The sequence below is a fragment of the Pantherophis guttatus genome, chromosome 7, assembly GCF_059756535.1.
Source record: "Pantherophis guttatus breed Tessera chromosome 7, ASM5975653v1, whole genome shotgun sequence".
NCBI lineage: Eukaryota > Metazoa > Chordata > Lepidosauria > Squamata > Colubridae > Pantherophis > Pantherophis guttatus.
In genome coordinates, this window is record NC_142069.1 from 16,108,505 (window position 1) to 16,133,273 (window position 24,769).

General features: G+C 40.0%; 1 protein-coding gene across 1 annotated transcript in view; it reads right to left on the reverse strand.

Annotated features, from left to right (window-relative positions):
- CACNA1C (calcium voltage-gated channel subunit alpha1 C) overlaps window positions 1–24,769 on the reverse strand; it is a 625,236-nt gene that overhangs the window by 474,567 nt on the left and 125,900 nt on the right. The window contains exon 2 of the mRNA XM_060694463.2: window positions 4,020–4,356. Coding sequence (XP_060550446.2) covers window positions 4,020–4,356 — 337 coding nt within the window. The remainder of the gene's footprint in view (window positions 1–4,019; window positions 4,357–24,769) is intronic.

The window sequence follows — 24,769 nt, forward strand, 5'->3', positions numbered from 1 at the left end:
AGAAGGGTTTACACAGGCAAGGTTACTTTAAAGGGCACTTTTAGCCTATAAAAATATATTTAGTTAGACTGCATGTCCTGTATTCTGGAATTAAATAGGTTTGTGACCTTATTCTATGTTGTAGATCTGCTCTACTCTGTTTTTTCCCTTTTGGTTGAATTTGTATGCGTGATGTTAGGGAAAAGCAAGATATAGCAATGTGTCCCTAAAATATTTTTCTTTGACCCATTTGCTTTTTTGGTAGTTCATAACAGAATATCTGCATTTAAGAGGAAAACCGGCCTAACTCTCAAAATTTGATTTTGGTTTCCCCTTTCCAAATCTGTACCCTTTTTTTTCTGTAGTTCTGTATAGTAGAGATGGATAAAACCAAAGAATCCGGCACTGCAGAAGTTCAAATATAACTTTCTTCCCTATAGCATTGTGTTTTTAACACTTTAAGGTCAAATGCACGGATATAAATTGTAGTATGGCACTTTCTGGGAACAGAACTGTATAAAGACAACATCATGTAGAAAACAATATATCAAAGCAGGAACCTACACAGATCTGGAAATGACAGTCGTTAGATGGATTCAAATACAGTACTTGATGCAGAGGTTCAAAACAAGGATGATTTGATCAATTCTCCAAACAGAATTGATTATTGAATCTAATTACATGGTTCTGCATCAATTCAAACAAGTTGAATGTTCCTGTAAATGCCCAGAGCTCATTCAACAATTCAGTTTTAAGCTGAGTGGACCTGGACCATTTTCCAAATTAATTTAAATCAAACTGGATTACTTTTCTGAATCAGACTGATGAATTCTTATAGAATGGAGTAGCATATGTGCCCAAGAAATCAATCTATTTATTTACCATAGAGCATATGCAAAGGAAATAGGCTCCTTGCATAGGACTGTGCCACTTTTGCAAGTTAAAGACTGAAATATGGAACTGTGGAAAAGAAAGGCATTCTGAACTAGAGAAAGTAAGCAATTAACATCTGGTTCCAGAGATGCATTTTGCTCCAGTTCTTTTAGCTAGCTCGTAATTTTACATTGACCTGCATAATGACTTAACCATTCAAAATCTCTGTTCAACTATTTCCCTTTTTTTTTTTATTAAAATAGATTATAATGCTTTTAAATTTCTCACAGGAACACATTTGAAAAGGTTTAAGTAGGGTTGGGTTTTTTTTTTTAGGAAAAAGAAATATAAGTTAATGAATGTCCAAGAAATAATTACTATACTGAGGAATTTTACTATGTCTTGATTTGAGAGAGGCAGCATTTTTATATAAAGCTCGTTTTTATCGCTTCATAATAGTTTTACATCTGTGACACTATTTCTGCATCTATATGAAGAAGTTGGAGAAACTAATATACAGGGTTCTCAGAGGCATCTGGTTAGCCAATGTAGGCAGAAGGCATTAGATTAAAGATTCATGAGTTCCATTACTTTATATCCCAAATTAGTGGCAAAATACTGTTCAGAAATGCGCAAGATGAGCATGATGACAGAGGCACACCATGTTTCTTCCTCCAAGGTCTGGTCGTCAGAAGCACTGGGAGATTGTCCCTTTCCTAAAATGATGGTCATCTGCAGTCTTCCAGATGGGCTGGGATTACAATAACATGGTTATTGAATCCTGAAAGTTTTGCCACAACAAATCTGGAAGGCAGGAGGTCAGGGAAAGCTATCGAATAATGTTACACACCATGTATAAATGCATGTATAATATTGTTACATATACAGGTAGTCCTCGACTTATGACCACAATTGAACCCAAAATTTGTGTTGCTAAGTGAGATGTTTGTTAAGTGATTTTTCGCCCCATTTTACAACTTTCCTTGTTAAGTGAATCGCTGCAGTGATTCAATTAGTAACATGGTTGTTAAGTGAATCTGGCTTCTCCGTGGACTTTGACAGTCAGATGGTCCCAAAAGGTGATCCCATGACTCCAGGACACTGCAACCGTCATAAATGTGAGTCAGTTTACAAGCATGATCACGTGACCATGGGGATGCCGCAACGGTCATAAATGTGAAAAATGGTCATAAAAGTGCCCAGTCACTTCCAGTGAGATGAAGGTTATATAAATTTCATTAATAAATACATAGATTGCAATATAATCACCAAAGGGATTCTATTTGTCAGCAATTAATGATTGATTTACAACTATTCATTTAGCGACTGTTTGAGGTTACAACAGTACTGATAAAGGTGACTTAGGACCAGTCCTTGCACTTATGACCGTTGTAGCAGCCCCACACTTACATGATCAAAATTCAAGTGCTTTGCAACCAGCATGTATTTACGACGGTTGCAGTGTCCTGGGGGGGGACGGGGGGTGGTCACATGACTTCCATTCGCGACTTTTCCAGCCAGCTTCTGACAAGCAAAATCAAAGGAGGGGAAATTAGATTTGCTTAAATGACCATGTGATTCACTTAACTGCAGTGATCTGCTTAACAACGGTGGCAAAACAAGGTCGTAAAATTGGGCATGACTCACTTAACTGGCTTGCTTAGCAACAGAAATTCTGATCCCAGTTATGGCCATAAATCAAGGACTACCTGTAAATATGTAATCTGGCAAAGGTTCCCATTTCTGAGACACTGGGAGGATTTCAGCTGTTTCGGTGCTGCGTTTTTCCAAAAGAATATTCATCTGCAGAGACTGACTTAAGCGTATTGTTCAACCATTTCCAGATCTCATCCCTGTACTCTCTGATTTTGCAACACATCCATCCGTTCAGCCAGCAAATCTCTTCCATTTATCAGGCCTTCACTTGTGCGAACTGCCTAGAGATGCACAGTTACTCAGATGCTAGGCAAATAAACAAATATCAGCTTGGCCCCCTTAAGTTAGCCATCCATCATGGCATGCCAAATATGGAGCTTCTTTGTCCAGGAAAGTAAGATATAGAATTAATCCAGAAGATCAAACAACAGTAGAGGAAGAAAAGAAAGAAAAAGGAGACGCTGGAGGATATCTTTGAATTTTGTAGTGACAAGTCCATTTTGAAACTCCCCTAATACTGAAGGAAAATTGTTTTAAATACTCTGGTAAAATGGTGAGGTTTTCTATTTATTCCTTCTGGTTTGCTTAGAGGCATACGACTCATAAGAAATATAATTTCAGAGCCACCTACATTCTTGTATTTAAATCAGAATCTGGTTTAATTTTTTTAAAAAACAGATAAAGATCTGGATCAGATCTTCATTGGATCAACTGGGTCTTTGTAACAGAGTTTATTGTTCAGTTATAGATAAAAGTCAGGAAGAGCAGATTGTAAAGGATCACAGAAAATGTCTCTTGTTAGCTAGCACCTGGTCATCTCTTGTTTCCTTACCAAATCAAGACAGAAATAATACATTTGAAGATTAATTTTAATTTTGGGGTAACCTGTTGACTCTGTTTGTGTGTGGGACCCACAGATGTTGGGTTGATTCAATTATTAGATAAACAGATTTCCACAACAGGGATATTTGTTTATGTAATATAGTATTTTTGTTAAATATAGAGGGGGAAGTTTATAACTATTAGTGCACCCGTTATGCAAGGGGAGTGGGATATATTAGATTTTTTATGTATCTTTCAGCTTTCAGCTCAGGTGGATTTTTTCTTACGTTTAATGTTAGATGTAATTTTCTTATGTTTAATGTTAGATATTTGGGGTTTTTTTTCCTTTTTCTTTTATTGTTAGAGTTGAATGTTTGTTAGTCTTTTTTTCTTTTCTTTGTTTTGTCTTTGGTGATAAAAGAATAAACAAACATGTTTTAAAAAAAAAAAAAAGAAGACAGAAATAATATAGGACTCGAGTACAAAATGGTCAAGGAAACACTCCTATATGGTGCCACAGTTTCCATTCGTCTATAAATAGCCATGTCTTGACCTCCATAAATCTGATTGAAACCAATCCCAGCCTATTCCATCTGATCTGCATCTCCTCCCTCTAATCTGCAGGCTTATTTACAATTCCCAATGAAAACTTATGCAAGCTGATGATTTGCCGGTTCCCACATGATTACACCAGAAAAGGATATTTCCATTCAACAATACTGATACATGCCCTCCGGATGGGATTTTTCAATGTTAAACACAGCAGTGCCCGGGGAGGACGTGTAGCGGTCGTGGTACCCTGTTTTTTCTGTTTCCCATACTGTTGCCGTTTCCTCTGTGTGGAGCTAACGGTGGATATGGTTGCATTGCCAGCAGCACCCATCAACTTCGCCTGCCTGGCAGCATCGATAGCAGCCTGCCAGGAGAGGGCTGCACCCGGAGTAGGGATATGCTCAGGTGCCAGCCCCGTTGCTGCATTAGCATTCATGTTGGCATGAGCCGGACGGGGACTCACATAGTTGGAACCTAGAAGTAAGAAAAAGAAGAGATTGAAGATAAAACTGAGAAAGACAACACAACCTGTGGCTTAAGTTATTCCACAATTATGTCCAGCCCAAATCCAAGAATGGTACATGGCATAATAAAGCCGAGTTCTTTATTATTTCACACACACACACACACAATGTTGCCAGACCGAATACTTTAATATCTGCATCTACAATATACTCTGTGTACTATTAGGGAGGGGCTGTCTTCACCCTCTTTTTCTCACACAAAATATCTGGGCTGGGTTGCCTCTTACTCCACTGGAATGCACCCAGGGGTGGGATGCTGGGGGTTTGCAGGGGTTCGGGAGAACCTCTAGCTAAGATTCTGTGCAGTTCATAGAACCCCCAAATCCCACTCCTGGCTGGCCCTGCCCACCCCACCCCACCCCTCCCAGGAGTCCCCACACGGCCCGTTTTGGATGCAGGTAAGTGCAGGGCACGCGCAGAGGCTTGGGGAGGGTGAAAAATGGACCTACTGGAAGTTCGTAGGGCCTCCGGAGCCTGGGGAGGCCATTTTCATCCTCCCGGAGGCTCAAGAAAAGCCTCCGGAGCCCGGGGAGGGCAAAAATTCCCCTCCCCCCACCATGGTGCAGGAGGCCAACTAGGCTACACCCACCATGGCCACACCTATCCAGCAACCGGGCAAAGAACCCCTTGCTAAAATTTTTGAAGCCCACCCCTGAATGCACCCCCTCCATCCTGGGGATCCATCTCCTCACAACATTTCCTCACAATTTTGCCAGAAGGACACAATAATTACGTTATTTCACAAGAACAAAAAATGAGGATATGCAAATTAGAATATTTTTAGAATATAATATACCAAATTCTTAGATTTTTAAATTTATTGTTGTTCTTAGCCGGATGAATTCGCAGGGGGAACACTTATGATTTTCTGCCTCAAATGACCCAATCACTTGTCTGATTTGGGCAAAGTGTATAATCTTAATTTAGGACAGATGTTCACCATTTGCTGGTCCTCATGAGACAAACAACACGGCTTTGCTCATGTCTGAGTCAACCACTATTCGATGCATCTTTATGGGTTTTTATTCAGTTTGCAGCAGTAGCTTTGAAGATTTGTAGCTCCAGAACTTAATTTGTCACCCTGAGTCTTTTGTAATAAAAATGCTAGTGCTCAAAATGTCTACTTGACAGTCTAGGAAAAAGAGCCCAGATGTTGTAACAATCTGTCTCAATACTCCAGTTTCTACATTACACGTTAAAAAGTAAAATTTTGGCTGAAATGATGTAACATTATTCCTACTGGAATGACAATGGAAAGAAAAAAAAAATTAAGTGGCAAGAAAACAAACCTGTGAAACTGGACATGCAGTGAAAGTTGACAGGACATTTCATTGCACTTTAATCACATAACTTGGCATAAGCCACTTTTGGAGGGTTGTTTTTTTTCCCCCCACAGCCTTTCATAACGATTCTGGGATTACACAAAGTAACTAAAAAGTAATCCAAATTACTTCTTTTGGAATGTATTTCCCCTCCCCCCCTTTTCCAGTTTAATTTGCAACCTGGTATTTTCCGCTGATGTTTAATTTTCTGGCGTTAGTGAGGCTAAAGAAGATTGTGTAAAGGAATTAGGTTATGTTTAGCTTAATAAAGAGAAGTCTGAGAGAAGACATGATTGCAGTCTTCCAATACTTGAAAGGCTGCCAGAAGGAAGTGGGCATCAATTTATTCTCCATTACACCTGAGGGTAGGTGGAAGCTTGTCAGAGGAAAAATCCAACCTGTAAATAAGGAGGAATTTCCTGATAATAAGAACTATTAACCAGTTAAATAGCTCGCCTCCTGGAGTTGTGGGTACTCCATCACTGGATTCCCACCTTGGGCAGGGGTCTGGATTAGAAGACCTCTAAGGTCCATCCAGCCCTATGACTCTATGATCTGCCATGCAAATTATTAACCCACATGCTTAGCTTTTTGAGATCAGCTAATCTTCCTCATCTGGTAACTGGAAAAGAATCAAAATAATTAATTTGCTTGTTTAGGAAGGTAAGCCGATAAACCAAGAAGAAAAACAAGATAAATTTACTATTAATTGTAACTATAATTTGACTTATTATAGAGTACAGTGCTCCAAAGTACAGAGAATTCGTAACTAAATACATATGTAATTATATGTCCAAATAAAATGATGTCTGTTTATTTCCAATTCTTGGTGCAATTCAAAATGTTGATTATCACATTTAAAATGGAGTGGGACAAGATTATCCCCCACCTCCTCCCTCCCTCCCTCCATTCCCTTAAACATTGTTATCTAGGGGGACTAGAAAATGCATATATTCCATACTGGTTCCTGCCTTTTCCCCACTGATATCCCTATGCCACCATTTTCCTAGGCTTCTGATAGGATTTAAAAAGCTGGATCTTCCCATTAGCATTGGAATAGGTTGAGGTTGGAGCCAAGTGATTGTGACTGTTGATGGTTAGAGCAAGGGTGTCAAACCAGAGATGAAATGCACTTATCTTCGCTACTAGTTCGGGAATGTGAGTGCACGCGCCTCTTCTGCGCATGCACAGACTCTTCTGCGCATGCACAGAGCGTCAAAAACGGGACATAATGTCCCGGTGGGTGGGCGGAGCCTCCTGCCACCGGCGCTACCGGTTTGTGCGAGCCGGATAGATCCAGCCAGATTTCACTGCTGTGTCAAACTCAATTTCATTGAGGACCACATCAGGGTTGTGTTTGACCTCGGGGGGCCAGGGGGGCATGGCCAGCTTGATGTCACTCATTGAGGCTCCATTTTCGGCCACAATGGCCTCCTGCAGTCCTTTGCCAGTGAAAACGGAGCTTGGAGAGGCCACCGGGCCCACCTGGGCTCCATTTTCGCTGGCAGAAGCACCACAGGTTTCCAGGGTGGGCCTGCGGGCTAGATCTAAGGACCCCACGGGCTGGATCCAGCCCGCAGATCTTGAGTTTGAAACCCCTGGGTTAGAGAATGTCGCTGAGGTTGCTAGGATTTGTATTTTGTCACTGATTTTATTAGCTCTCTTGGTATTATTGTTGTTAAATTATCCATATACATAAGATGGGTGTCCATACAAAACTTTTAAATAAACAAACTATAGTTTTCTAACCGGAATATTTAGATTTCTACCATGGGCATGAACATGATTTTATGGAAATCAATTACACAAACAATTTTTTTGTCTCTAAATTTGAAGATGGAAATGTACTAGTATATTGATCAAAGCATCTTTAATAAACATTCTGTTAGCCTTAATTGTCAAATATACAAGGAACCTGTCGACCCTCGGTTGGGTCTCGCCATCACTGGGGAGGACGACAAGGAGGGGCCTCGGTTGGGTCTCGCCAGAACCTTTATTCTTCCAATATGCCATCTTAGCTTCTCTTCAGTACTTTGCCACTGTCTTATCTGATATTTTGCATTGGTTTAAATCTGGTAACATTTCAGTTCTGTATGAAAAATCTCACACATCTGCTTTGAAGTCAGCTGCAATACTATTGAGCACGTCTTAGAGCAGAGAAACGGCACACTTAATTTTTAAAGAGAGAAATGTCTAGTTCAAGCTTACAAGGGAACAACTTGAATTATAATTCTGTAATCAAGCAGAACAAGAAGCATTTCCAATATTTTTTTCACATGCAGGTATCCCTGCTTCTCTTTTTCACTGGTGGCTGGGGGAGGATTGCTGTGAAGTACTGGCGGGAGCAATGCCCTCAAGCCACTCTCGATTCTTGAAGCATTTTTGGGATGTGGTTTGCCCTTGCTTCCTCCTTCCTAGGGCTGAGAGAGAGCAATTGGGCCAAAGTGCCTCAGCAAGCTTTATGTCTAAGGCAGCGATCTCCAAACCTGGCAATTTTAAGACTTGTGGACTTCAACTCCCAGAATTTCTTAGCCAGCATGGTTGGCTGGGGGATTCTGGGAGTTGAAGTCCACAAGTCGTAAAATTGCCAAGTTTGGAGGCAAGACTGATTTAAGGCAAGACTTCAACTCAGGGTCTCCCTCTTTCTAGCCCAATGCTTTCAACCACTACTAGACCAAACTGTGTCTCATAGTGTACTAATCCCTAGTATATATTGCTGAGCACATTGTAAGCCGCCCTGAGTCTCCGGAGAAGGGCGGCATATAAATCAAATTAAATATATATATTTAATATATAATATTATATATATATATATATATATATATATATATATATATATATATATATATAGTGCACTTTATAATATATATATATAGTGCACTTTATAATATATATATATAGTGCACTTCAAACCTTGAAGTAACTTGATTTGGATTCTACTGATAGTTTTCATGTAGGACTACAAGTCCTAACCTAGAGTTCAGAAGCCAGCAAACAGGAAAAGAAACAAAATAGAGGACTGTGAGAGTGCAATGACTCAACACTTATCTTAAAAACAGTAAGGAAATTAGAAAAACTTCACATTTTAACTACTTAGGTCATTTCAGATCAAAACTGACTTAAATTCTCCTTCAGGTCTGATCCTGCACATGATCATACTACTACAGAGGAAGATAACATCTGTTCCCAGAATCTCCTCTCTTGCATACCTTCTGCCTGCCTGCATCATCACCTCCCTGGTAAAATGTAAAATTGCAAACGATATATGAATCAGCAACAGCAGGCTCCCTTAAAATGTCTTCTTCCTCTTGTCATCCCTTCTTTCTTACACACAATGGTGGCATGGAAAATAACATTCTTTGTAAAAACAAAACAAAAAAAAGATGAATGTTTTCTGTTTTTTTAAGGTTATATGTATTTATAAGGTAAAGGTAAAGGTTCCCCTCACACATATGTGCTAGTCGTTCCCAACTCTAGGGGGCAGTGCTCATCTCCGTTTCAAAGCCAAAGAGACAGCGCTGTCTGAAGACGTCTCCGTGGTCATGTGGCCGGCATGACTAAATGCCAAAGGTGCATGGAATGCTGTTACCTTCCCACCATTGCATTTTTTATGTGCTTTTGAACTGCTAGGTTGGCAAAAGCTGGGACAAGTAACAGGAGCAACTTTCCTACTGCAAAGAAACAATTCTGGTACTGGCCCTCATGAACGTAGATTTTCTACTCAACAGAAATCCACACTCAATATTAGAGAAGAGAAAAGGATATTATAGAGAATGAGCTCAGCTAGGACAGCAAACAATTTTCTCAGCAGGTAACAGACCATGTACTAGAGAATCACATTTTGTAAATTACAAGTTCTACCTCTACGTAAACTAACCAGTCTCTAGCTGAAGTGACCTTGCTCTGGAATTCCTCTATCACACAATTTGAAATTATTGTAGAAGTTTTTGTTCAATATTGAACCAGATCATGCCTCCCGTTGTGGTATATTTCTAATATTTTTATTATAAAGATAGATGGTCTGTAGATGTAGTTATAAGCCTACTTAGGTATTCCATCATGCCACGTAGGAAATACATTCCATTTGTCTAAACATTGGTTATCATTTTCGCCTCAGAAAAGGTTGCATGAGGGCTGCATGCTCAAAAGGAAGATAAAATGATGAAAAAACTCCCTTGAAGGATCCAGAGGAGTTGGGCCATTCGTCCTATGATTTTAAAAGCAACTATTAAGCCAAACAAATAGTCATTTTTCCAGGCAGATTAATCACAGGCCTGTGAGTCAATATACAGTGGAAAAAGACCAAGGACAGGAAAGTAAATTCTGAGAAGATTAATATGTATTGAATGAAAATGAACAGAATGTCTCTTTCCCCCCCCCCCCCGGATGACTGTGGATTTCATCTTGTTTATCTAGAGCTGGAAGTAAACCAAAGAATGTGAATCTAAAGAAGGGCAGGTAAACTCTATACCAGTGATGGCTAACCTTTTCCGGACTGAGTGACCAAAGTGTGCACGTGCGTACGCGAATGCGCGTGCTCACACCTAAACCCCCAAAATGCAATGCGCGCACAGCCCCCGTGCATGCGCCCTGCCTCCTTGCATGCCAGCGGGAGGTGAGTGCACATGCACAGCAGAGCTGAACTGGGGCGACGGCTCGCATGCCCACAGGGAGGACACTGGGTGCCACCTCTGGCACACATGCTGTAGATCCGCCATCACGACTCTATTCTGTGAATTGATTTGTTAAAGTTGAGTAGAGGGTCCCTCTTTGATGGAAAATACCCCTATCTTGTACAGAGGCCAGCTGTAGACATCTTAAATCTAATTAACCTAACCTAATAAAAATAAAAAGGTAAAGGTTTCCCTGGCAGTTGTGTCCTACTGTAGGGCACAGAGATTATCTCCGTTTCCTGGCCGAGGGAGCCAGCATTTTACTAAGACAATTTCCTCGATCATGTGGCCAACAATGCTATATGCCAAAGGCATATGCCTTCCCACCAAAGTGGTACCTATTTATCTACTTGCAGCTGCATGCTTTCAAACTGCTAAGTGGGCAGGAGCTGGAGCGAGTAACAGGAGCCCACCCTGTTCCGCAGAGCTTGGGTCTCAAACCCTGGCTGACGGCTCTCCAGCTGACAAATCAGCAGTAAAATCCAGCCGGATCTGTCCTGTTCGCGCAAGCCAGTAGGGCCGGCGGCGGGAGGCTCTGCCCACCCGCCAGGACATCATTACATCCCGTTCTCTGTGCGCATCTGCTAAAGACGCGTGTGTGTGAGTGTAGCAAGGCATGTTAGCTCGCACTCACATTTCTGATCTGGTAGCAAAGGTAAGTGCATTTCATCACTGTGACAAATTCGGTGTCTTTAACCATTGAGCCATCACGTCCCCTCTAATATAAAATTGATGCACATAAATATACAACGAAAACATTTTACCCACATCGGGAATATGCATTTCGTAAAAGTGGTTAGTTTCCTTCAAACCAGGAGCAATTACTTACTCTGTAGAATCACAACTACTATGTTCTTTTGCACATGCTCTTTCCAAACTGTCAGTAGCCTATTTGAGTGTCTGCCTGTGCCAAAGATGTGTGGTTTTCACACCTGTTTTTCCTACCTCTCTATGGACCACATTGTAGAAAATATGCAGATTCCACAAGAGAAAACCTTCTGCAAGCTCTATGCAGTGTTTGAATGAATTTGTCCTGCCATTGTTGCAACTGTATACCAGCATATAACTAATAACTTAACAATGACCCTAAAATAGAAGTCCTTGATTTATGATCGGTCACTTAAGAACTAAAGTTATGATGGACTTCGAAAAAGCTACTTAGGGATTGCTCTTGAAGTTGCCACTATTGCAGCAGCACCCTCTCCCATGGTCATGTGACCGCATTTCTGGTGCTTGGCAACTGGCTTGCATTTATGATTGGTTGCAATGTCCAACTGTCACCTGATGGCAATTTGCAATGCTTATTGTCGTTTTCTGACAGAAACTTGCAAAAAACGCCTATTGAATATACTGGTTCGCTTATCAACCATATGATTTATTTAACGACCATGTGATTAGATAAACAACTTTTTTTATATAACTGCCTTAAAACTGGTTGTGAAATTGTCATGTCAATTGACAATTGAATTGTCAAGTCATGTAGTGTCTTGACCTACAGTCATAAAAGCTTACGATCAAACTTCTGGACTCTATTGTGGCCTTACGTCAAGGACTACTTGTATTAGCATAGAATTAAAAAGTATAGGGATTAAAACCTGCAGTATACTTTATAGGAGAGACCTATAAAATTACAATCTGTAGTCTAAACGCTATAAGTAATTGAGTTAGATAACTATAGATTTAAGAAGTATTAGCAGTGGATTCCTCCCGGTTCGGCCTGGTTCGGCCGAGCCAGTAGCGATGACGATATGAGGTCACCGAACCAGTTCTCTTTGTTCGGGAACTGGACCCTCCCGCCCCCTCCCCCCTGCGTTATTTTTACCTTTTGTTTGGTCCCACCCCCAATCTATTCGCTGCCTCTTGAGTCCCAGCTGATTGGCTAGAGGGAAAAAAACTGTTTAAACTCTTGCCACGGGGCTTCAAAGGGCCGCCCTACAGCTGATCAGTGTTAAAAGGCAGTGTGGTGGTAGACCAGTGTGCTCCAAAAACAAATGGGTAGACCGGTGCCTCCAAAAACAAATGGGTAGACCGGTGCCTCCAAAAACAAATGGGTAGACCAGTGCCTCCAAAAACAAATGAGTAGACCGGTGCCTCCAAAAACAAATGGGTAGACCGGTGCGCTCCAAAAACAAATGGGTAGACCGGTGCCTCCAAAAACAAATGAGTAGACTGGTGCCTCCAAAAACAAATGGGTAGATCGGTGCCTCCAGAAACAAATAGGTAGACCAGTAGCTCTGCAAGCAGTTAAAAGCCTGGTAGACCAGTACTTCTGCTAAATCCTAAAGAATTGTCACATGACCATCAAGCCACGCCCCCAAAATAAGCCACACCCACAGAACCGGTAGTAAAAAAATTTAGAACCCACCTCTGAGTATTAGGACTCATAAGACACTAAGAAAGCATAAAGTTATGCTAACTTATATTGAGTCTTGTATTGTACAGATAGTCTTCAATTTATGACTACAATAGGGACCAGGAAGTTGTTGTTAAGCTGTATGCTAATTAAACAAGGCATCATATGACCACACCCAATTTTATGAATTTGCTCTGGTTAAGCAAATTACTGTGATCATTAAGCAAGACATCATGTGACTGAGACTTGTGATCTTTCCTGCTGGCTTCCGCATGGACTTTGCTTGTTAGATGCCTTGAAAATCACAAATAGCAATCATACGACCACAGGATGCTATGACTATCATTAAATGCACAAGTACCTGAATGTATCCAAGCATACATTGTGCCAAGTACATGAATCATAATCACATGATAGTGGGGATGCTCCGATGGTCATAAGTGTGAGGACCCATCATTTTTCAGCACTTTCTTAACTTTGGACAATCACTTAAGTAAGCATTTCCTACTAAGGTTTGCTCAGATACAACACTTATGATCTAATCAATTGCAACAAGGAAAAATCAAGATAAAACATGGTATGGTATTGTATATTTCAAGAGGAGTGGGGGGGAAGGAGGACAGAAGAAAAAGAGGAATAGGATATATTGAGTTATGAGAATTTATACCATTTTATGTTTTGATCTTGGCTACAAAATGATTGCCAGAAAGTCCAAAAAGACTAGACACTAGAAAATAAAGAGAAAAAATAACCTACAGAACATGCATCAATTTCTGTCCTCTACAATGCTCCGATCTGTCCTTCCATCAATTTTGCAGGAAGGGAATTTACTTGTATTCTACTGCCTGGACCACATGGATTCACACTGCAGCTTCACTCTAGGCCAGCCAGGGGTGTCAAACTCGATTTCATTGAGGGCCGCATCAGGATTGTGTTTGACCTCAGGGGGCCAGGGTGGGCGTGGCCAGGGTGGGCGTGGCCAGCTTGACGTCACTTGTGTCATGGGCACCTATGGTGGCCCAAGTGCTCTGCTAGCGAAAATGGGCTCCCAAGCTCTGTTTTTGACTGCCATGGCCTCCTGCAACCCTCTGCCAGCGAAAACGGAGCTCGGGAGGGCTGCATGTGGCCCTCCCGAGCTTCGTTTTCGCTGGCAGTAGGATCGCGGGCTGGTCCTTCACTGTTTCTAGGATGGCCACACGGGCCAGATCTAAGCACCCTGCGGGCCAGATCTGGCCCCCAGGCCGTGAGTTTGACACCCCTGCTCTAGGCAAAGATGCTCTAATTTAGCCTGTGCTTAGACTAAATGCCCAAAACCCGGGGGGAAGGGCGGAGGGGTTTGCCTGCCCTATATATATTACTTGAAAAAACATAAAACGTTTAAATGATATTTTATTATTTATTCATGTGGCACAAATTTGCTACATATTAGGATGAATTGAAATTGCTTTAATGGTTGGTCTTAGTTTACATTAAAAAAAAATCAGAGTAGGTTTAAAATGTGTTTTTCAATATTATATTTGCGTTAATCACTTCTATGGTTAATTGCCAAAATTGTTCCATTTTTCTCCTCTATAGAGATCATCCCTTAATGGCTACTTTTTGAAATCTTCAAAAAATATGCGTACTTCGAATAATTAACCTTGGCTTGATTTTCACCCACACTTAATTGTCTCACTACATTATCCAGTACAGAAAATTGGTTGATTGGGGTTTAAATTTGTTTGATTTGCTTATATTTTCCTCCTCTCTGACTTTGCTTGTGGTTTTGTGCCTGTCCATGTGTATGCGGCTACATTCATATTTTAGTAGCATATTTCACCTCACTATTTAGCATAATCCAAGAAGAATATGATCTAATGGGAGCCTTTGATTTGGATTTGCTCCTGAACTGCCTGATGTAGCTTACACCTAGGCACTCTCTGTAGCTGCAGATCCTAAATGAATCGTATTTACTCAGGATAGCCATTGCTTCCTTTAGGAAGAATTGTAAAAGTAGTTCTCATTCCAAAATGCCTTCCTTATGTTTCCTAAAGTCAGCTATAGCCCTATATTCTTGGCTGATCTTCAAACTTAATTCCCGATTTGTTCTTTGGGTCTCACCTGAGCTGAAGATATTAACTTCTAACTTGTTCCTTGTTGTTCCCCACTGGGCCTAATTTGCAGCTCTTGATATCTGATTCATAGGTCACTTCAGACTGTTGCTCACGATCTAACACTGATAAAGTCCAGCATTAACCAGACTGTGGTTGTAAGAATACAAGGTTTATATAATCTGATCCTGACCTGAATTCTATTTCAGTATAAAAATTATAGAACTCAATTTATGAGAAATTAGAAAGAAATTCAAATCTGAATCATCATCTTAATCACCATGGGACAACACTCCAAATGCTAACTCAAATTCAAAATTTTGATATTCACAGGTATCTAAGAGTAATAGCACTTAAGACTTAATATACCACCCCATAGTGGTTTACAACACTCTGGGCAGTTTACAATATCAGCATATTGTCTCCACCAATCTAGGTACTCATTTTTTATTTTTTTATTTATTTATTTATTTATTTATTTATTTATTTATTCGATTTATATGCCGCCCTTCTCCGGAGACTCAGGGCGGCTTACAATGTGTTAAGCAATAGCCTTCATACTTTTGTATATACCTGCTTAGTAGGGCTTTTGCCCCCCCCCCAGTGGTGTTCTTTTTTTATACAAAGTCAGCTTATTGCCCCCACAATCCGGGTCCTCATTTTATCTACCTTGAAAGGATGGAAGGCTGAGTCAACCTTGAGCCCCATCAGGATCGAACTCCAGATTGTGAGCATGCAATACTGCATTCTAACCACTACTCCACCAGGGCTCTTTAATATAGGTAGTCAACTTATAACCATTTGTTTAGTGAAGTTACAATGGCACTGGAAAAAGTGACTCTTGATCGTTTTTCATACATCCATGCTCACAGTTGTGTGATCAAAATTCAGATGTTGGTGCGTGGCATGTATCTATGACAGTTGTGGTGTACGGGGATCATGTGATCGCCTTTTGTAGCCTTCTGACCAGCAAAGTGAATTAGGAAGCCAGATTCACTTAACAACCGTGTTACTAATTTAACAACTGCAGTGATTTACCTAAGAACTTGGCAAGAAAAATCGTAAAATGGGGTAAAACTCATTTAACAACTATCCCTGCTTAGCAACAGAAATTTTGGGTTCAATTGTGATCGTAAATTGAGGATTACCTATATATGCATGGTACATGTCCCACAGTGTTCAGTAAAGGAAATACTGTGATGCCTTCAACATTTTGTGTCCTACTCTCCTGTCAACTCCATGAGGTTGATTAAACCTGAACATCAACTCCACAGAAAGACTAAATTATACTTTGTTGGTAGGTTATAAAAACAGAATCCTGGATCTCTGCTTGTGCTTTTCCTCCCCTCCTCTTATATTTTGGTATCAGGGAACCTGGGTCTTTTCTTAATATTATCTCTGTTCCCAGAACTTAAGAGTTTCTGCCCTTTTTACTTACTTACATAACAGTGTCTGAATATTTGTTTCAAGGCCACCTCTCTGACTCTCTGTGTTCCCAAAGGAAAGGGATAGGCAAGTAATGCAATTATTCCAGCAATGAGATTCTACTGAGGAAATGGCTTACTTTTAAATAAAAGCACTTCCTTAAGAGCAGATGCTTGGATCACACACCAAACTCAATTATCAGTCGGAAGATTTTCAGGCTCAACAGAGCAGCTAAAAGATCTTGATGTTATCCTAACCTCATGATATCTCTTAAACAATGTTTTAGCCGTAATCGCACACTATGTGCAATCATCAGCTGGACTGTCATCAACTGATACAGCCTTAAGTGTATATTAATTGACTATTATATAAGCACAAATCCAAAATTTTCATAATCTGTAGTTTTGAGATTGTATCTCTGAATACACTTGCTTATCAGTGACAAAGAACTAGGATTTTTTTTTTTTTGCAGATAGATATTGTACGTTACAAGAGGCTTCTAAATCTATCATCCCTGTATCATTTACAGTCCTCAGACTGATCATAAGAACAATGCACGTAGCAAGTCATTTCTCTGTACGAGAGGAACCTTATTACTTCCTTGCTGCTAACTCCTACCTCATTTTTAATGATGTGGAAGGTGGACCAGTCATCCTCTTAGTCAACTAAGACCTCAATCAAAATGCTGAGGTAGCCCCAATGTTCCTAGCATGGCCCTTCAGACAGAAGTCAGTTTACCACGGATGAGGTATTAATTCATACCTTGCGGAATGGCCTTCTTTTGACAAGAGTTCAAATCCCTCAGCAAATGCTGAATTTTTACATCCCTCTGGAAACAAGAGAGGAAATGCTTTCAATATGGATTTTATCTTCAGTTGTTAAGGGAACTGGGCTACGTGCTAGTAAAACAGAGACTGGAAGATATTAACAAACAGACAGCTTGTTATCGGCTACACAAATATTATAGCAAGTAACCAAAGCTCTAATTCTAACCCGGAATGTAGCTTGAGCAGTTCATTCTCCCTAAATCCCATGAGGCATCTTTTCAATAATATTCTTTTTTTTTTCAGCAATAATGAAAGGAAGATTCAGGTACGTATAAATCTTCAGAGATCAAAGCTTCCTTTTGGCTCAGATGCCACTGAAACACTAAAGCACATCCAGTTTCCTAGTAACTCTTATTAGGAAAATCTTAACAATAGACTATTCCTTCTCATAAAGGGTATTCTGAATAGTCTTTGAATTCTGTATTACATATCCTCTGGTTCATTTAGATCCAACCACCATAATCCAAGTTGCTTTTCCTCCTGTGCATTCAGGTACCAGGAATATGACTTACAGAACTTATTATGTGATTAGACATCAAAGTCTCTTGTTCAAAGTATTCTTATTGTACATTTTGTTGCAAATTATATGTGCCATTCAGTTCTACATCCAATTGCGTCTATAATAATTTTTTTTTCTTTGTCTTCCCTATCTCTACTTATCAGTACTTCCAACAGAATGGAGTTAGTAAGTAAATTCTGTTTTAGAGGAAATGCTGGTGCCTTGCTTGCATAACCCACTATGTTTAACTGCTGCCAAGCAGTAATCCTCACATATATTTTGCTGCAGTAAGATCGTGCTAGCACCATGACACAGACTAGCTATGGCTACAACCATCACTGCAAATCAAGGGCTGTCTTAATCAGCACTATTTTAAAGGCAGATAACTTATTTTATTTATGTATTTTTTATACTGCTGATTATCAGAGGCTTCACAGCTTCACCAGCAGTCCATTATTCTCCCTACCCAATGCTTAATTGACTTACAGATAACTCGCCTGGCCATTTGTGTAGGGGAGTTATGTACAATTTGTACCTCCAGCAAAAGGGAGAAATCTTTCCAGCAAAGCAAATACCCTTTTTAGTATGCTGGAAAACAGGTATCACTTGAGGTGATTAACCCACGTGATAATGGGAAAAAATATTAATTTGGAAAAGTCCCAATTACGTTACCTCACTTAATATTTAAGAATGGCATATTGTTGGGGTAGTTTAGTTTCTACTTTAAAAGCAGGTGTGATGACAGAATCCTTCACCTCAAATTAATTTCGAACGATCCATCATGATGGCAGATTTATAGGAACAAATATTGCAAGTATGAATTACCAATAAGGACTCCAGATCTTAAGACGCGTTAAATAATTACTAGCAGTAACAAATGGCTTGTTCTCTAAAGAGAAAACAATTCAATTAGAAACACTAAGCTACTGCAGAAACTGGAAGAAATCTGGCGAACTTCCTAAAGAAGTTATTTTCAAGAACTTTGTTAGAAACAGTAGAAGCTGGAGTTTATTCTGAAAGGGTTTAAAAAAACCACAGAAAACTTAAACAATAAACAGATACATCTAAATAAAGATTAAAGAATATCAGTATTTTTTAAAAAGAAAAACCCATCTGCAGGCTGTCAAACAAGGCAGGAATAATGTCGGCAAAAAACAAAAGAAAAATCACCTTTTGCCAAGCGACTATTTACTTAACATATACTCTACTTTTTAAATTGGATTATGGTATGATATCTTGTGGTAGAAGCAAAAAATAAGGAAGAAGAGCACCCTACTGCCCAGCCCAACAGAGATCTCGATACACAGAGCTGCCAAAAGCAGAAAATTCACTGAATCTACTCTTTCTCTGTGAAAAGAGTATTCTGGTCTTCAGCCCCTAACAACAATTAACTAATTTGATTTGAGTAGTCAGATTAGAATTTAATCTAGGACAGAGGTATGTGTGAGCAGCAGAGATAAATAATAAAAGAGCAGGTGGGCATTAAGAGAAAAAGTTGGGGGGAAATATAATCGGCTTCTCTTCTACCTCTTTCTGTAGTCCATGATTACTTTTTTTATCTTTATTTTTTGAACATTTTAAGTTTACGTTCAAACATTCGAGGTACAAAATAAATAACTTTTACCTACAGTCCATTTTTATTACAGTCCACTTCCATCGTTGTGGTTGTTAGGAGTTGAAAACATCTTGATGTCACAAAATGAAGCAATCACTCCAACAATCAGCCAAGAGTCCATTTTTATGGCTGTCCCTTGATACTATTATTCCCAAGCATTTTTGTGGTACCCATCCTTTGGAACATCACTCTCCCAGTTCTTAGACTTCTTCCGATCCTTTTGGGCTTAGGAAGGCCCTGAAGTCATGACTCTGCCATTGCATGTGAGAGGCTGGTAATAATGGATAACTTCTACAATGGCTCTGTAGAATGTGACCTAGTGATAGACTTTGATGATGATGATGATGGTTAAATTTGTTTTAATGTGGTTTTATTGATTAATATTGTACGTTTGTACAGGTCGTCCTCAACTTACAACCACAATTGAGCCCAACATTTATGTTGCTAAGCGAGACAGTTGTTAAGTAAATTTTGCCTCATTTTACGACCTTTCTTGCCACAGTTGTTAAGTGAATCCGGTTTCCCCATTGACGTTACTTGTCGGAAAGTCACAAAAGGTGACCAGATGAACCTGGGACACTGCAACTGTCGTAAATATGAACCACTGAGAGCATACGCACCAAGACAAATTCCTTGTGTGGCCAAATTACATTTGGCCAATAAAAAGTTCTATTCTATTCTATTCCACTTGCCAAACATCTGAATCTTGATCACATGACCATGGGGGAACTGCAACAGCTGTGTGAAAAACAGTCATGTCACTCTAACGGTCTCTAAATGAACTGTTGTAAATCGAGGACTACCTGTATATCAGTGGTGGGTTGCCCCCGGTTCGCACTGGTTCTATAGAACCGGTAGTAAAACCGGCGGGAGGCCCCGCCCACTGACCCTGACATCATGAAAATGCTTCTGCGCTTGTGCAGAAGAGCGCACACGTGTGCAAGCAAAGCATGGCCCCGTTGCGAACCGGTAATAAAGTTAAGTAGAACCCACCCCTGCCGTATATCTGTTTTCACCAGTTTCTATTTGATTGTTATTTTTAACTGTTGTGAGCCTACCAGAATCACATAGGTGAGATTGACTGCTGTATAAACCTAAGGAATAAATAAAAAGTAGTAAGGTCTTTTTAAAAAAAAAAAACCCAATACAACCTCTTGAAAATAAAGCCAGAATGTTTCCTGGAAAAGGTTTTTCTTACACCATTATACCAAAGACAACGGCACTTTATAGAAGTGCACCATTCTCTTTGATTTTACACTTCCTGTATATTCCCCATTAGTTCTTCCATCTTTCTTCTCATCATAAGAAGAGACTGGACAACCATTTGTCTGAAATGGTATAGGGCAGTGATGGAGAACCTTTTAGAGACAGAGTGCCCAAACTGCAACCCAAAACCCACTTATTTATCGCAAAGTGCCAACACGGCAATTTAACCTGAATACTGAGGTTTTACTACCTAAAATAATGATAAACAAGGCAGAGTTCAGCTAATTGTTCTAAGAAAAACATGATCAATGCAATTTAATGCCCCTTCATTTTTTTTCTGCTTTTGAAATATTACGTTTAGAAACAATAAAAAAGAAAAACTTTTGTAATATTTCTCTTCCCTTTTCCCTCCCTTTTTCTTTCCCTCCTGTTTCTTTCCCTTCCTCTCTTTCCCTCCCTCTTTCTCTCCCCCATTTCTCTTTCCCTCCCTCTCTCTCCCTTCCTCCCTCTGTCTCTCTCTTCTCCCCTCTTTCCCTCCCTCTCTCTGCCTCTCTCTCTTTCCCTCCCTCCCTCTCTCTCTCTCTTTCCCTCCCTTTCCCTGTCTCTCCCTCCCCCCTCCTTCAGGGGGGAAGGAACCCCTGAATTGGTGCTGGGTGATGGAAATTTGACATCCATAGGCCGATGAGTCCAGAGCAGTGGGGAGGCGGGGCATCCCAACACAGGCAGCTCTGCAAGAAAAGCAACTGACATCCGGGAGGCCAGAATGAGATGAGACGACAACACAAGGTCGCATTGAGGCTCTGCGTCGTAATGGGCTTCAGGAGGAGAGGACCCTGTCTTCCACATTGTGAAGCACATGAGTGAAAAAATTCACTCAATCAATTCCAACTTCGCGAGATCTTTTTCTTTCGCGAGAAGTTGGAATTGATTGAATTTTTTTTTTAATCCCACAAACTTTTGTTTCCCTGCAAACGATGGCGAGATACGCGATGGAGCTGGGCTGGGGCGATGGTGCGCATGTCCACAGAGAGCTCTGTGTGCCACCTTTGGCACGTGTGCCATAGGTTCACCACCACGGGTATAGGGTTTCCTGCCTGAGCAGGGGGTTGGACTAGAAGACCTCGAGAGTCCCTTTCAGCTCTGTTGTTCTGTACTGTTCTGTTTTGTTATTTGAAGGAAAAAAAGGGGGAGGGAGCTGCAGTATCTCTTTTCACGGGTTGCCATTATCAGCCATTCATCTGGAGGCATCCCAAATCTGCCAACCATTTAATCTAAAGGATATTGATTTTGGCTACTGCCTTTAGATAAATTCATAGTCTGCTTCCAAAACTTTGTGCTGTGCTATTAAAAATTCTTAGGGAGTATATCAATTGTGACACCAATACAATACCACAGACCATATTGCTCTGCAGAAAAGTAACTATAGTATACTCTTGCAGTTTGGCTGGCTAGTGCACACATATAGGAGCCAGCTGGCTTAAATTCCAGTGCTGGCCTTCAATTTAACTATAGGAGGAATTCAGATATTAAATTCGGTGTAATATGTGTATATGCAGACATAGATATTCACTTATTCAGTGGTGAGATTCGGCCAGTTCGCACCACTTCGGGAGAACCGGTTGTTAACTTTCTGAGCAGTTTGGTGAACTGATTGTTGGAAGAAATCATTAGGGCAGAGAACCGGTTGTTAAATTATTTGAATCCCACCACTGCACTTATTTATATATTTTTTTGCTTTTTTTTGCTTTTAATTTATATGCCGCCCTTCTCCGGAGACTCAGGGCGGCTTACAATGCGTTAAGCAATAGCCTTCATACTTTTGTATATTTTATACAAAGTCAGCTTATTGCCCCCACAATCTGGGTCCTCATTTCACCTACCTTAGAAAGGATGGAAGGCTGAGTCAACCTTGAGCCTGGTGAGATTCAAACTTGCAGTAATCAATATATCACCTGTGTACCCTGCTGCACTCCAGTGGTTTCTCAGTAACACGAAGGTTAAAACATCCATAATCCAATAAAGTTTTAAAATATAAAAACACCCAAACAAAAAAATCTGAAAAAGCAATCTAGATGGACAATCTAAAGGAAATATGTCAGGCTCTAAACATTCTATGGAAGTCAGGCCCCAAACCAAGAATGAAATGTGATGATTTTTCCAAGCCGAGTTCTTTTTTGCTTCACATCTATAGATAAAATCTTGCCAGAATAAGGGTTCTGCTATCTGCATCTACAACATACTGTGTGAACTATTAATCACCCTCTTTCACCCATGCGTAATAGCTGGATTGAATTGCCTTCTCCTCCTTCTGCTGGGAATACACACCCCACGTTTCATCACACTGGAAAAGTGTGGAAAGCAATTGAAGTCAGAGTTGGGGTTACTCCAATGTGAGTGCATTCCAAAAGGATGGTGCTCCTACAGGAAATGTCCATGCCTATCAACCCTCTGAGATAGACCGAGCTAAGAAACCAAAGTTATGATTGCTAATATTTTTAGTACAGTTAACAGAATCCTGTAAGCCCGAATACATCTTCCCCCTCCCTGCCTTTATCTATATGAAAATTAGGGAGGGTCAGGTGTAAGAGGTTGTCTCAAATTACATTTCTGTCTTGGACTCAGATTTTATTATCTGTTCATTGTCTTGGGTTGAGGTTTTCCCTCTTTCAATCTCAAATTTAATCTCACAGCCCATCACATGCCTTCATCTCTTATACCTCCCCGAAGTGGGGAACCACCAGTTGCTTCTACCAGCAAGACAGAATAAGTGGAGATGATCCAACCAGCTGAACATGTACTTAGCTAAGCTTTAGAAGGCTCAAGAGGTTCACCAGCACTTTATATTGTACCCAGAAGCCTGCAGGACCCACAATTTAGGTGTAATGTGCTGTGACAGGTAAAATACTGGATACTACACAGGCCATATATTTGAGATCAATGGAACTTATGTGTAGTTTTCAAAGACAGCCCCAACAGAATGTGTTGCAGTAGTATGTCATCTACACTATTGTTGCAAATCATAAGATGTCAGATCTCATGATGTCAAATCATAAGATGTCACAAAATATAAATGTTCCACTATTTAATTTTGTCAGAGTATGAATATTCATAAACTGGAATAGATAAGCCAATGAATAGGTATAGCAATTAAGTCAGCCAATGAGGGCTGTTTGGGAGCTGAGACAGACTTGAGCCAGGGTGTCTTAGTCTGCAGCTACTGAGTCTGTGCAGAGAAACTGAAACCAGTCTGAACTAGTCTGCTGCTGGAACTGAAAGCAATCTCTCCTCTGCCTGTGAATCTGCTGTTGGTATTGTAAACTTACTTCATGTATTATTGTGTATATAAAAAGAAGTTAATGAATCCTGCTGAATCAATTATCTATGTGTGCTTCTGGATCTGATTTTTGCAAGAAACTCTGACAAATTTTAACAGGAATTAAGGTACATAGGAGAAATTCTTTATTAAATTCCATATTTTAGGGCCAAGTAATTTAAAATGCTGCATACACTGGCTATAAAGTCTGTAGAATAATATTAAGCAAACAACTAATGTAACATATGCCATATTCAATATTAATTATATTATACCAATTTAAATATGAGGGCATCCCCTGAAAACAAATGTGATCACAAAAATTGCAATCTTTATCATTCACTTTTTCATTATTTAAATTATATACTTTTTTAAATATAAAATTTCACCAGCAATCTACACCCAAGTTAACTCTTAAAAGGGAAGAATTTAAAGTAGTGGTGGCTTATACAGTAAGAATGTAAGATTTGGTTTGGTTTGATAAAATACTGGACAACATAATATTACAGGCAGTTTTCAGAAGTAAATTGGATTGTATTCAGTGGAATTTGTAGAAAGTAAGTATGCATAAAGCTTTGCTTTAAAACCATGTTAATTATATATTCTTTGTTTTTAAACTTATTGGGTGTAAAACAATTTTCAATAGAAATTCTTATTGCTGAAGTAGCACCCAATCTGCAATTCTATGTCTGAAGATATGGGTTGACTTAATGTTTACATTTGGCCACCTAATGAGAAGGAAGGACTCACTAGATCGCCTAATGCTGGGAAAGATGGAGGGCAAAAGAAGAATGGGATGACAGAGAATGAGGTGGCTGGATGGAGTCATTGAAGCTGTAGGCGTGAGCTTAAATGGACTCCAGAGGATGGCAGAGGACAGGAAGGCCTGGAGGAACGTTGTCCATGGGGTCACGATGGGTCGGACACGACTTCGCAACTAACAACAACAATGTTTACATATTAGTGTTTCTATTACTTCTGAACTGCTCAGAGTTGTTCGGAATCAGGAAGCCTTCTTCTCCTCCTCTTTCATTTTGAGA